Raw genomic sequence first — 15,647 nt, 5'->3', positions numbered from 1 at the left:
GCGCAGATGGAGTGCTCTGCTGCACGGGGCTTCAGGAAAATGGCCACGGGATGCCGCGCGTGCGCAGATGGAGATCGCGGCGGCCATTTTCCCAAAGCCGAGTTTGCATCTCGGCTTCAGGAAAATGGCCGCTGCCATCTCCATCTGCGCACGCGCGGCATCCCGCGGCCATTTTCCTGAAGCCCCGTGCAGCAGAGCACTCCATCTGCGCACGCGCGGCCTCAGGAAGATGGCCGCCCCCACCGATGACAAGGGTAATAGCGCAGATCGCGCGCTTTTTCTTCACCTGCGCGCAATGGATTCGGCACTTGGACATGCGCACACCACTACGCCACCAACGGAAAGCTGGGGAAGAAACAGCGATGTCACCACGCCCACCTGACCTGACCAGCCTGATTGACAGGCGAAAACGGCGACTTTGGTAATGTATTTCGCAGCATAGGTGGGGAATCAGGGTACACTACATACACTATTGTAACGCACAGCGCAGGCCCTATTTAACAGTATTTTTATCTCAATCTGAAAAAACGGGGTGACAGGTTCCCTTTAATAAGAGTTCTAACCTTTAATAGGCTCCCAGCTGCCATAACCCATCAGCACTATGTCATGTTGGGGGAGGTGGGAACAGTGACATTACAATGGGATGACAGTCAGCCCCAATCTAACCACTTAGATGCCTCAGTCACCATTGGCTAAGCGATCTAACGGTGTAAATTGCTATGATGTATAATGGTGTTGTAACAAGGTACTGGTGAGTATGGCCTTTTTTCATGGATGTGAACAGCGACAATCAGATTTCGCATTGATTATGGCATTTGCTGGAGGATCTATATTGGAAGTAGAAAGGTCATGAGGCAGCAAAGCTTTAAATCAGATGTGTTGTTTTATACCTTCAGAGGTTTCTCTGCAGGCAGGGTCGGATTCAGTCCCCAGAAATTGTTGAAGCCCACTAAGGGGTGAGAGCTCACTAATGCTCTCGTTTTTGCTTCTCTGGAATCTGTTGTGTCTTGTTTCTCACTATCCAATGTAGCTAGTCACTCTCAGAATGATTGAGGTGCTCCTATATATTATTTTTGGCCAATTAGAATTTCTCTCTGCAGGCTCCTATAGCCACTTGCAACCTCTTGTTTTACCAGAGGCGGAAAACACTAACAGTGAGTAAGACTTAGGCAGTACTGTAATCTCAGGGGATTTTCTCTGACTAAAAATCTCAACAGGCTTTTTTTTTCCAAGCATAATTTACTTGTATGGACACTATTGTTTAAGCACCAACGTAAACCGAACTTTTCTACAGTCCCATGTCAAAGCTCTTATCACGAGTTGTAACAAAGCACAAACTCGACTTATACAGTAAAACTCGACCTATCACACAGGACCACACAAAAGACTGCTGTTGCTGATATTTCTTCATTATGTGTTTTGCTCAGTCTAGGATCATTACTTGATTTGCACCTTCTCTTTCTTCCCCAGGTGGAATTCCTGGACCCATCGCCTTTGGCTCCATGATTGACATTTCGTGCCTGCTCTGGCAAAACCAAAGTGGAGAGAGAGGGTCGTGCTACATGTACCAAAATTCAGCCATGAGCAGTTATATGCTCATAGCGGGTCTCGTTTACAAGGTGAGCGCGGTTTATGTGAGCTTCTTACATATAGATTTAAAACTGTGATCCCATTGCAAGCCATCACAAAAGTCGTGACGCCCTGGCCTGAAACATATTTTAGAGTTATGTAAAGACTTGTCCACTCTCTTGACGTGTCACTTTTTGTAAATCTTTTTGCTTTCTATAAAATAACAATTCTAAAGTATATTTTCTTACAACACTGTGTTATGTGATTTCTATGTTAATCATCCTGGAAATGTCTGGACAAATAGTTAATACTTGTCACTACACATTCTAAGGGAGCAGCCAGGCGGCCGTATAAATAGGAACGAGATGAGAACACAGTGCACGGACTGGCCAGCGACTCTCCCGACCTGAGTGACAGCTGGATAGAAGTACATGAAGCCGTCACACCCCGGTAGGGAGAGCCGTCAGCCAGTCCATGCACTGCGTTCCCATCTCTCCGTCTGACTGCACCCTTAGCCTATCTAATCAGTGCTGTGCAAATACCCACAGTCAATTTATCCATAAATTTCCAGGAGGAATAACAGGAAAAAAACAATCCTAAGTTCTAAGAAAAAGTGTTCCAGAATTTTTCAATGGAGAATGCCATTTCCCTGACCTAATAGCACTATTCACTTTGCTTCGGGGCAATGTAATATCCTTCAAGCCCTTGAAGAATTTCCAATTCAGTTCCCTCTAAATGCATCAACAGACTACAGGCTTCTCTTAAAGGGAATCGGCCAGTAGGTTTTTGCTACCTTACCTGAGAGCAGCATGATGTAGGCAAAGAGACCCTGAATCCAACAATGTATCACTTAGCTTCCCGGCTGCAGCCGTTCTCACACAATCAGAATTTTTCGGTTTCAGCAATGCAGCTGAGCTACAAAAGCTAACCCCGCCCACGCCAGGCTTTGTGTATAGACAGGGAGCTGCTTATCACAGAAGAGGGCGGAGTCGGACCAGGGCACAAGGGGCAAGCTAGTAACCGCCTAAGTAAACAACAGCAGGCAGCCTGATATGTGACACATCGTTGAATTCAGTATATTAACCTCGACCTCATGCTGTCCTCAGATTAGATAGCAAAAACCTGCTGACAAATTCCCTTTAATGCCAGCCTTTACTCTGCTTATGTGATTTAGGCTACAGGATGTCGAAAAAGAGTATTTAGTCTGATGGCAGATCTGCAGGGAAATTGCTGTTAAAGGGAGCATTTTCAGTAAATACAAGATGATAAGTAATTGCTGCTTGAGCAATTCCCTAATATATTTTTGAACTTTATTCAGTACAGGAATAACACTCCTCTCTCTTTTCCAGTTAATAGGGTTGGTGTTTTTCCTTCTCGCCCTGTTACTTTATAAACCTCCCCCAGTTTCCCCAGCAAGTAGTGTGGACAAGGCAGCCAATGGGCATTCAGTGACAGACTGTCAAGGAGAAACGTTGGTGCCCTCATTGGGCAATCCTTCCTGAGTCCCCCTAGTCTTAAATCCCTCCACTGCCTTCATGCATCATATGGGATTCCTCCGGTCATCAAGACTGTGCTGTCATAGGTGACGTTTTACTACGGACCGCATGAAAGGGCTACTCCGAGCACTGCGATGACATCACAGGACACGCGACAGTACGTGTTTTATGCAGATACAGATCAGCAATCTCCTGTTTCTTTGTCTGAGCACTTAGGACACAGTCATTGTAATAATATGTGGACAAGCACTAAAAACCTAATTTATGCTAAGATCTTATTGCAATCATAATTTATAAAATGTTGCTTATAATTTTTTTTCCCATTTTGTGTAATGAGAAAATTTTTCCAATTCTCTAGTTTACCTTGTGCTTCAAATCAGCATGTCTGTGGTCTCTGCTTGAATATTTCAATTCACTGAAGCAAACAGAGGCTGACAACCTGCTGATAAACTGTACCGACAGGTGCCACTAGAGGGAGCTCACTACCCAAAGATTCATACAATTCCCATATGAATGTATGAATCCCTATGCAGGTTACGCCCTCTAGTGGCCAGATACATTTATATCAGTTATCAAGATAGGAAAATAATTTAATTCCCTGCACATATATTATAGTATAATATAATATTGAATAGATTAAAAATAGAATGGTGGAGAAAAAAAAGTTGTAATAAACCCCCAACAATGATGTGTTAGGTCTGTACAGGTTTTCAGTTTATGGTCGTAAACAAGACTTTTCTCATTCACAAGCAACAAGCAGAGATATTGATCAAGGAGAGCAATTGAAATACAAATTATATTAGGAAGATATTTTTTTTTTACTGTAGAATGGTAGAGCTTTAGAGAAACACTGAAAACCCTTTTAATAAATTGTTTTGGCATATCTGCTAGAATTCATTGGCCGCCGATTATCTTTCAGTGGTGGAACTACGTGGTTGGATTCGAACACCCCTAAAGTTTATTCCTTAACAGAATTTCTTGGTGTGCCACCCTTTTCCCGACATGGAATACATGCCAAGATTGGGTTCTTTAATTGAACTTGGTGCCAAAGCTGGTACGGGTACAGGCTTCAGCAGTAAATGTGACCCAGGGATGTATCTGTAACATTTACTTGCGACATCACTATCCTGCCTGATCTCATAGGGTCATTCTTCCGGGGTCTCCGGAAATCAATAACTTAGGCCACGTTCACATGTTCAGTATTTGGTGAGTTTTTTTATATATGTATTTTTAATAAAAAATCTGATTAATATAGCAGCCTAACATAAAGATTACTGTGGCCAGGTGCCGACAACCTGCCTGCTCCCTTGCCTGCTGACAACTGTTGAACTCAGTGCTAGACTGGTGCCATGCTAAGGCATGTCTGACAGTTTGCCTATTATAACTACACTACAGTTTTTAGTCTGTTCTGTCGAAAGTCAGTCTGTCTTTGATTTCTTTAGTCTTTATCTTTTTTTAAAGGGAATTTATCATAAGAAATTTCCTTTTCTTTATTAAACTGATGTTTTTCAAATCATTATCTATTACATCTACATTATCTATCTACACTGAACGGGAAACCACTGGGTAGATCTGACAGGGAGAAGGACTTGGGGATCCTAGTTAATGATAAACTTACCTGGAGCAGCCAGTGCCAGGCAGCAGCTGCCAAGGCAAACAGGATCATGGGGTGCATTAAAAGAGGTCTGGATACACATGATGAGAGCATTATACTGCCTCTGTACAAATCCCTAGTTAGACCGCACATGGAGTACTGTGTCCAGTTTTGGGCACCGGTGCTCAGGAAGGATATAATGGAACTAGAGAGAGTACAAAGGAGGGCAACAAAATTAATAAAGGGGATGGGAGAACTACAATACCCAGATAGATTAGCGAAATTAGGATTATTTAGTCTAGAAAAAAGACGACTGAGGGGCGATCTAATAACCATGTATAAGTATATAAGGGGACAATACAAATATCTCGCTGAGGATCTGTTTATACCAAGGAAGGTGACGGGCACAAGGGGGCATTCTTTGCATCTGGAGGAGAGAAGGTTTTTCCACCAACATAGAAGAGGATTCTTTACTGTTAGGGCAGTGAGAATCTGGAATTGCTTGCCTGAGGAGGTGGTGATGGCGAACTCAGTCGAGGGGTTCAAGAGAGGCCTGGATGTCTTCCTGGAGCAGAACAATATTGTATCATACAATTATTAGGTTCTGTAGAAGGACGTAGATCTGGGGATTTATTATGATGGAATATAGGCTGAACTGGATGGACAAATGTCTTTTTTCGGCCTTACTAACTATGTTACTATGTTACTATGTTACATTATCTATTAAACAGATAAAAGAAATGTTCAGTTTTCACACTGGCTGCTAGACCTAGTATTATATTTCTACTGCATACTTGGCACATGAACATTAGCAGCAATAGTCTGACTCAGAACGCACTGATTTGTATTGAAGCATTTAACCCTGCTGTTGTCTTCGGTCAAAAATGACCGACCTTGAACTTCAATATTCTTTAAAATATTCAAGATGCGGCTCTGAAACCCATGGCCGACCGACCCATCCTCATTTATGTCAATCAACCACAAGTTTCAGAACCGCATCTTGAACACCCCCCAAAATACCAAAGTTCAAAACAGGTCTCCCCAGACCGAAGACAACAGCAGGGTTAAGGAGCATGTTCTCGCCAGGGCAAATGGTTATCAAGAAGAGAGGGGGAGCAGAAGACATGCAGAATGGTGGATCCTATGTTACCAGCTGTACATAATGGTGTTATCTTTCATTGTACACTTGTCTGTGATGATAATGAGACTGCTGAAAAGTCATTAGTTCAAAACAGTAGGTATGAGTCTAGTATAAAAACTAGTGGCCAAAGAAAAAATTGTAAGAGTTCTGATTGCAATATGGAAAACTGAAAAAAGATCAAAATACATAATATATAATGCACAATATAATTAGTAATGTAATCATTTTCTAATGACACATTCCCTTTAAGACTGTGCTGACACTGTATTGAAATGGCCTGAAGGCTTGGATATTCACAAACCAGGCTTTTCTTTGCCCCTTACTGTCATATTAATCAGATTTTTGGAACAATATAATCATTTAGTGAAATTTCTATTTTTTTATTTAAGTTTATAAATGCAATATTTGAATCAATTTTAAAATAGCTCATAATTGTAGACTGCTAGAGAGCCATTCAGAAGCACAGAGATCTATGCATCCACAAGCACAAGGCGGTATCCGGAATCTGTTTTATCTTCATTCCTATGTATAAAGCAGCAAAATGTATCTATGCAGAATTTTATATTCCCCGTATTTTCAGAATATGTAATATTGTATGTATGGTAAAAATACAGTTATACATATACAGCACTGTGTTTTAAGCAGGTGTGGAAACAGGCTGAAAAGTAAAACCTAAAGGTGTTACTAGTTTTTTTTTATAAATTGTGAAAAGTGAATGAGAAAAAGAGAAATCTAAATTTCATCAATATTTGGTGTGACTGCCCTTTTCCTTCAAAACAATTCAATTCCTCTAGTTACACTTGTGCACAGTTTAAGGAACTTCGCAGGGAAGTTGTTCCAAACATCTTGGATGACTAACCACAGATCTGTATATGTCGCTTGTGAAAATCCTTCTGTCTTCTCATGTAATCCCAGACAGACTGGATGATGTGAGATCAGGGCTCTGTGGGACTGTATCATCACTTCCAAGACTCGTTTTTTCTTCTTTTATTGGAACAATGAATATACTATGACAAAACTGAATACAGCAACAAGACATAATGTAGTTATACTACATCAATAATATCTCTCTGATTGGCTTCAATTCTTCCAAGATTTTTCTAGGCAAAGCCACTTTAGGAAAAAGTCAGCTGTCTTTGTTTCTGAAGCGGTTTGGATGGAGTCCTTTTTTTTTTCTATAGCCTCAAATATAACTAGGAATGGACATCTTACTACTTTTAATCTCTGAGAGCAGCCAAAACCTATCAATCAGGAGGTAGATTATAAAATGCCTTTATTAAATAATGGTGGCAAATAATTAATATACAATAATCTGTGCGCGTATCAGGATGAAGAAAATCACATATGGGTCTGCCGTTATCATCTAGTTTCTTGTATATTCATATGTGATTTTTTTCATCCTGATACGCGCACAGATTATTGTATTTTAATTATTTGCCACTATTATTTAATAAAGGCATTTTATAATCTACCTCCTGCTTGATGCTTTTCAGGCAGTCCATATTCCTGGTTGTTTTGGCTGTTCTCTTAATTTAGTGGCATCCACTGTTTTTCACAGAGCACCGTGACTATTGATTTTATACATATGCACATTTTTTAATATATTTTTTAAGATATTATTTGAATAGTGTCCTTGGTGTGTCTGTGTTTTAATATACTTTTTAATCGCTGTAGGAAAGTCAGGTAGGACAGAGTTAAAACCTAGCACTACAGGTCTGATTATGTGCACCTGGCTAGCTATGGGTAAGTTCACATTTGCGGATATGTGCGCAGCGTATCATCTGCATGCGCAAATGCAGGCAAAAATGCGTGCAAACGCATGCTTATGCAGCGTTTTTTATCTGCATCATCTTACGCACGATGCTAAAAAACGCTGCGTGTGCCGTTTTTGCATGCGTTTGCGTTGTTTATGTGCATGCGTTCGATATTTCCAATGTTTTCCAGTAGCTTTTCATTGACATCAGACACCCAATGGGCGTGTCTCATGGGATTTCTATATATATAGACACACTGCACTGATGAAACCATAGGCTTTGGCTGCTGTATCAAGCTGCAAGACGGATCTTGACATGAACAGCTTCTATGAAGATCTGGATTTACAATTGAAATTGGCTGCTGCCTTTGCTTTTGCTTGTCAAGAAGAAAGAAGAGAAAGACGGAGAAGACGTCATCGTCGCTATTGGCAACACCCCATCCTTGAACTCCGAGAGAGCTGTGGAGTCTACCACTCCTTGTACACAGAGCTGCGGCAAAACCCGGAGAAGTTTTTAGACTATACGAGGATGACAGAACAGAGCTTTGATGACTTGTTGAAATGTGTCCAAGGATCAATCGCCAGGCAGGACACACAGCTCCGTCGAGCAATTCCTGCTGAGGAACGGCTGTTGGTCACCCTGAGGTACATCATTTTGAAAAACACCTGTCACTGGTATTAATGTAATAAAAGCCATATACTGATTTTTTTCCCCCTTCTTTTCTAAAAGCCATGGGTTTTTTTTCCATTTTTTTCAAAAAGCCATGTGCTGATTTTTTTTTCTCATTTTCTGTTCTGCAGATTCCTGACTTCTGGAGAGACATTATCATCCCTCCATTTTCAATTCAGGATTGGAGTCTCCACACTGTCTGGGATTATTGGAGACACCTGCAGTGCTTTAGGTGAAGTTCTGCGTCCAGAATTTCTCCCCCAACCCAACATCTGGTTGGAAAATGCTGCTAAATTCCAGGAAATGTGTAATTTTCCTAACTGCTTGGGGGCTGTGGATGGCAAACACATTAGGATTATGAAACCTTCTGGTAGTGGAATTGAGTACTGTACTTCAATTATAAAAAATACTATTCCACTGTTCTAATGACAATTGCCGATGCTGAGTGTAAATTTGTCGCCGTGGACATTCGCTCATTTGGACGAGGAAATGACTCTCAAACTTTCAAAAACTCGGACATGGGCCAAAGATTGTATGGTAATGATTTTAATTTCCCACAGCCACAACTTCTTCCCAACACTGAAGGACCACCAATGCTGTTTGTTGTGGTTGGGGATGAGGCCTTCCAAATGTGTGCCAACCTCCTAAAACCATATTCAAGTCGAGAATTAAATCACACAAAAATTTTTTACAACTACCGACTGACAAGGGCACGAAGAACTGTGGAGTGTGCCTTTGGATTGCTGTTACGTAAATGGCACATTTTGGGAACATCTATTAATCTAAAAAATTGAAACTATTGAGGAGGTTGTGAAAGCATGTGTTGTTCTACACAACTACATCATGGAAAAACAGCGGCCCAACTTAGAAACCGAGGAACCTGTTACATTGCTTGATTACCAAAGTCACCCTCTGAGGACTACTGTGGAAGTTGCCCAGATTAGAGATAAGTTTGCTGCTTACTTTGTGTCTGAAGCATGTGACCAAAAGAAGCAAGAAGACGATGGAGAAATCACCAACCACACAACTGAAGAACCGATATCAAATATTTGTAGAGGATGAAGATGGCACACCTAAGGATGAAGCAATACCAGCAAGCAAAAAAGTAAAGGGCACACAGCAACAAGTGACAGCAAAAAGTACAGCCAAGAAGCAACGAAGAGTAGTGGTGGTGGGAGACTCACTACTGAGAGGCACAGAAGGAGCCATCTGCAGACCGGACATAACCGCAAGAGAAGTATGCTGCCTTCCAGGTGCGATGATCAAGGATGTGACCGATAGGATACCAAAGCTCTTCAGCTTCAAGGACGTCCACCCATTTCTTCTGATACATGTTGGCACCAATGACACGGCAAGGAAGGACCTACCGACAATCTGCAAGGACTTTGAAGAGTTGGGGAAGAAAGTAAAGGAACTGGATGCACAGGTAGTTTTTTCTTCTATCCTTCCAGTAGACGGGCATGGCACCAGGAGATGGAACAGGATCCTTGATGCGAACAACTGGCTAAGACGATGGTGCAGACAACAAGGATTCGGATTCCTGGACCACGGTGTGAATTACTTGTACGATGGACTCCTCGCCAGAGACGGACTACACCTCAACAAACCTGGGAAACACACATTCGCCAGAAGACTCGCTACACTCATCAGGAGGGCGTTAAACTAGAAGAAGAGGGGACGGGAAGAAAAACATTAGACTCGAACAAAGAAGAACCAGGAAAACATACTCAGAAGGGAGGTAAGAACATTTCTAAAACAATCCACAGCAAGGAGATTAGAACAAAACAAAATCCTCTAAACTGCATGCTCGCAAACGCCAGAAGCCTGACAAACAAGATGGAAGAACTAGAAGCAGAAATATCTACAGGTAACTTTGACATAGTGGGAATAACCGAGACATGGTTAGATGAAAGCTATGACTGGGCAGTTAACTTACAGGGTTACAGTCTGTTTAGAAAGGATCGTAAAAATCGGAGAGGAGGAGGGGTTTGCCTCTATGTAAAGTCTTGTCTAAAGTCCACTTTAAGGGAGGTTATTAGCGAAGGGAATGAGGATGTCGAGTCCATATGGGTCGAAATTCATGGAGGGAAAAATGGTAACAAAATTCTCATTGGGGTCTGTTACAAACCCCCAAATATAACAGAAACCATGGAAAGTCTACTTCTAAAGCAGATAGATGAAGCTGCAACCCATAATGAGGTCCTGGTTATGGGGGACTTTAACTACCCGGATATTAACTGGGAAACAGAAACCTGTGAAACCCATAAAGGCAACATGTTTCTGCTAATAACCAAGAAAAATTATCTTTCACAATTGGTGCAGAATCCAACCAGAGGAGCAGCACTTTTAGACCTAATACTATCTAATAGACCTGACAGATTAACAAATCTGCAGGTGGTCGGGCATCTAGGAAATAGCGACCACAATATTGTACAGTTTCACCTGTCTTTCACTAGGGGGACTTGTCAGGGAGTCACAAAAACACTGAACTTTAGGAAGGCAAAGTTTGACCAGCTTAGAGATGCCCTTAATCTGGTAGACTGGGACAATATCCTCAGAAATAAGAATACAGATAATAAATGGGAAATGTTTAAGAACATCCTAAATAGGCAGTGTAAGCGGTTTATACCTTGTGGGAATAAAAGGACTAGAAATAGGAAAAACCCAATGTGGCTAAACAAAGAAGTAAGACAGGCAATTAACAGTAAAAAGAAAGCATTTGCACTACTAAAGCAGGATGGCACCATTGAAGCTCTAAAAAACTATAGGGAGAAAAATACTTTATCTAAAAAACTAATTAAAGCTGCCAAAAAGGAAACAGAGAAGCACATTGCTAAGGAGAGTAAAACTAATCCCAAACTGTTCTTCAACTATATCAATAGTAAAAGAATAAAAACTGAAAATGTAGGCCCCTTAAAAATAGTGAGGAAAGAATGGTTGTAGATGATGAGGAAAAAGCTAACATATTAAACACCTTCTTCTCCACGGTATTCACGGTGGAAAATTAAATGCTAGGTGAAATCCCAAGAAACAACGAAAACCCTATATTAAATCTAACCCAAGAAGAGGTGCGAAACCGGCTAAATAAGATTAAAATAGATAAATCTCCGGGTCCGGATGGCATACACCCACGAGTACTAAGAGAACTAAGTAATGTAATAGATAAACCATTATTTCTTATTTTTAGGGACTCTATAGCGACGGGGTCTGTTCCGCAGGACTGGCGCATAGCAAATGTGGTGCCAATATTCAAAAAGGGCTCTAAAAGTGAACCTGGAAATTATAGGCCAGTAAGTCTAACCTCTATTGCTGGTAAAATATTTGAAGGGTTTCTGAAGGATGTTATTCTGGATTATCTCAATGAGAATAACTGTTTAACTCCATATCAGCATGGGTTTATGAGAAATCGCTCCTGTCAAACCAATCTAATCAGTTTTTATGAAGAGGTAAGCTATAGGCTGGACCACGGTGAGTCATTGGACGTGGTATATCTCGATTTTTCCAAAGCGTTTGATACCGTGCAGCACAAGAGGTTGGTACACAAAATGAGAATGCTTGGTCTGGGGGAAAATGTGTGTAAATGGGTTAGTAACTGGCTTAGTGATAGAAAGCAGAGGGTGGTTATAAATGGTATAGTCTCTAACTGGGTCGCTGTGACCAGTGGGGTACCGCAGGGGTCGGTATTGGGACCTGTTCTCTTCAACATATTCATTAATGATCTGGTAGAAGGTTTACACAGTAAAATATCGATATTTGCAGATGATACAAAACTATGTAAAGCAGTTAATACAAGAGAAGATAGTATTCTGCTACAGATGGATCTGGATAAGTTGGAAACTTGGGCTGAAAGGTGGCAGATGAGGTTTAACAATGATAAATGTAAGGTTATACACATGGGAAGAAGGAATCAATATCACCATTACACACTGAACGGGAAACCACTGGGTAAATCTGACAGGGAGAAGGACTTGGGGATCCTAGTTAATGATAAACTTACCTGGAGCAGCCAGTGCCAGGCAGCAGCTGCCAAGGCAAACAGGATCATAGGGTGCATTAAGAGAGGTCTGGCTACACATGATGAGAGCATTATACTGCCTCTGTACAAATCCCTAGTTAGACCGCACATGGAGTACTGTGTCCAGTTTTGGGCACCGGTGCTCAGGAAGGATATAATGGAACTAGAGAGAGTACAAAGGAGGGCAACAAAATTAATAAAGGGGATGGGAGAACTACAATACCCAGATAGATTAGCGAAATTAGGATTATTTAGTCTAGAAAAAAGACGACTGAGGGGCGATCTAATAACCATGTATAAGTATATAAGGGGACAATACAAATATCTCGCTGAGGATCTGTTTATACCAAGGAAGGTGACGGGCACAAGGGGGAATTCTTTGCGCCTGGAGGAGAGAAGGTTTTCCCACCAACATAGAAGAGGATTCTTTACTGTTAGGGCGGTGAGAATCTGGAATTGCTTGCCTGAGGAGGTGGTGATGGCGAACTCAGTCGAGGGGTTCAAGAGAGGCCTGGATGTCTTCCTGGAGCAGAACAATATTGTATCATACAATTATTAGGTTCTGTATAAGGACGTAGATCTGGGGATTTATTATGATGGACTATAGGCTGAACTGTATGGACAAATGTCTTTTTTCGGCCTTACTAACTATGTTACTATGTTACTATGATAATGGACGTGTGGAATGGCAAGATCAAATGGTTTAAGCAGTTAAGTAAAATTTACCTGTAATTTTAAAATATATCTGTAATTTTAAAGGGAACTTGTCAGCCCCCAGGGCCTATTAAGGTAAAAGAGCCACCTTCCGCAGCACTAAGGCTGCATTCTGTGAAGGTGGCTCTTGTGTTTTTGATCCCTAATAGCGCTGAAATATTCACTTTTATAAGTTGTGGGTGTATCAGAGGGTGAAATGGTGTGGACCTTGGGGGTGTGGAGCTGTGAGGATTGGGTGGTAGTTGAGGAAGGGGTTACAGGGGAAGAAAACAAATTGAAGGATTGGAACAGGGATGGGAGTGGATACATTGGGGAAGCAAGATAGTGAAACATTTGTAAGTGAGGGTGGAGGTCGGGGGTCCAATTTTGGGAGGGATTTCTGGCTCCAGGTCTTTGTCCTAGTCCTAAGATGATGCGTTTTGGTCCTCTTTTTTGTTGGCCCAGTGGGAGTGGTTGCCTCTGTCAAAGACATTGGCCATGGTGCTGGAGTGGGCAGGGGTGCTGGAGTGGGAAGGGGTGCTGGACTCGGCAGCATGGTGGATCGGTGAACCAGAGGCGGTGGTGGTGGAGGAAGATAGTTTGGTGCTGTGGAAGTTGGAAAGATGATTGGCTGCTGGTAATATTCTCCGGCCTGTGGATTGAAGCTTTGGGACTGCTGCTGGGACTGCTGCTGCTGAAATGTGTAGGCGTAAGGTTTTCCTACAATCTCCGCTCAAAGGCTGAAACAAAATGTCATGCCGGTCTCTCACGGTCGGCTTCCAGGCGGTCAAGGTGTTTGTTGACATCCTGTAAAAGTGTGTTCACATAGGTAAACCCACACTTCAGTCTATCACCAAGCACCCTAATCCCATCCTGGAAGACCGAGCTTAAGTGCCTAAACTCGGGCATGTCTATCCTCTCCCAGGCCCTCTGCAGCTGATGAGAAGACCCAGCAGAGGAAGAGGGCTGGGAGAGGGGAAAACCAGATGGACCGGCTGCCTGTTGCCCAGCATGTAAAGCCTGCCAGGTTGCTCCATCACTGGTGGAAGATTGGGACTGAGTCTGTTCGGTGGCTGATCGATGAGTGGACGCTTTAACAGAGGATGATCCAGGTTGTGTTGTGCTGCACCAGGTTCTGTGTGGAAAAGAAATTCAAACATTTTAAAAAACACATGTAAAATAAATATATATATACTTACATTCGCTGAGCAAGCGCAGGCCTCCGGAAAGCAAGGTTCTTGTGGTATTTGTATTTTCTTAACCTTGGTGCAGCATCACTTTTAGTCCGATTCTCCTCTTTTATGTACTTGTTGAAGCCACCGGATTTTGATTCTGTTCACTGTGAAGGGAAAAAAAAGGAAAAAATTAATTGGAAAAAAAAAACATTAACATTTTCACTGCCGCGTCAGACCACATTGCAATACTTACCAAAATCATTTCTGGCATGTGGTGTGGCACGGTCCCAACCAGCCAGCAGCGATGTTTCCACTTCTTCCCAGAGTCGTCGGATCACCACATTGTCGGAGTGCTGACGGTTACGGATGTCCCACAATGGTACTCGCTCTTGGACAAGGTTGATGAGTTTCTCATTGTCAATATCTTGATTGGCTTCTTCCTGTTGTGGAACCTATAGATCAAATAGAACAAAAATAAATTTTAAGTAAAACTGAAAACAAATTCTATTACAACTCTGCTGAAAAGACTACTTACACCCCGTCTTTCCTCCTGAGACACATGGGCCCGACGACCCTGGGAAGCCTCATTTTCACTTGACTGCTCCAGCTCATCCCCACTGGAAGGTACCTGTAAAGAAAATACATGATTTAACACATGTATAGTATTGCCAGTCAATGCATACCAATCAGTAATCAAATGTGATTACATAATCAGCGTCATGTCCGCCTTCGGAAGCTTCAGTGGAGGACATCTTGTAATAGCTGGCAGCAGTCAAGTGAAACACTAGAGAAAAGAACAGTGTAGAAAAATTAAAGTTGTTAAGAGCCAAACAATGTGTTGGCAAAAAAAAAATGGACACCAATACTTACATTATAGGCAGTAGTCCAACAGCACAGCAGTCAGCACAGGCCAGGGACAGACGGCAGCACCAGGAGACAACCGCAGCACCAAGAGACAACTGCAGCACCAGCAGAGTCGACCAGTCTACAAGGAACAGAAAAAGCAGTGATAGAGACAGACATTTTCTAATGTTCTATACTTACATAGACTGTGTTGTCCACACCATGACTGGCCAGCGGCAACAGGACACAACCGCTGCACCAGGAGAAAACCACAGCACCAGAGTCGACCAGTCTAAAAAGACAAAAAACTTAGTACAAAGTCCAAACTGCTGTGAAAGAGACATTTTCAAAGGTTCTATACTTACGTACATAGCCAGTGTGGGTGATTGCGCATAATTGATGCCTCAAAAAATGCAACATGTTGCGTTCGCCGGAACCCGCCGCACACCGGGAAATGACGCATGCGTATGAAGACGCATGTGAACGCATACAAACGCATGTTCCTGCGTACGCCATGTTAAAGATAGGTACGCATGACACATGCGGATCTGTGCAGATGATACGCTGCGCACAGAGACGCAAATGTGAAACCACCCTATGACTAATAATAGGCCATGTGTTCTCTTTAGTCATTCTGCTAGGGAAGCTGAGCAGTCTTGTGTGTTGGAGCTGGTAAGGGACCAGCAAATGTGAACTGT

At 42.2% G+C, this 15,647-nt stretch overlaps 1 protein-coding gene across 1 annotated transcript in view; it reads left to right on the top strand.

Annotated features, from left to right (window-relative positions):
• Nucleotides 1-6,474, top strand: part of SLCO4A1 (solute carrier organic anion transporter family member 4A1) — a 67,112-nt gene extending 60,638 nt beyond the window's left edge. Inside the window, exons 11-12 of the mRNA XM_069751165.1 lie at nucleotides 1,471-1,619; nucleotides 2,919-6,474. Of these exons, the coding sequence (XP_069607266.1) occupies nucleotides 1,471-1,619; nucleotides 2,919-3,071 (302 nt within the window). The 3' untranslated portion in view covers nucleotides 3,072-6,474. The remainder of the gene's footprint in view (nucleotides 1-1,470; nucleotides 1,620-2,918) is intronic.
• Nucleotides 6,475-15,647: the final 9,173 nt, after the last annotated feature.

The sequence above is a fragment of the Ranitomeya imitator genome, chromosome 2 (assembly GCF_032444005.1).
Source record: "Ranitomeya imitator isolate aRanImi1 chromosome 2, aRanImi1.pri, whole genome shotgun sequence".
Lineage (NCBI taxonomy): Eukaryota > Metazoa > Chordata > Amphibia > Anura > Dendrobatidae > Ranitomeya > Ranitomeya imitator.
This window is presented reverse-complemented; position numbering and strand designations above follow the sequence as displayed.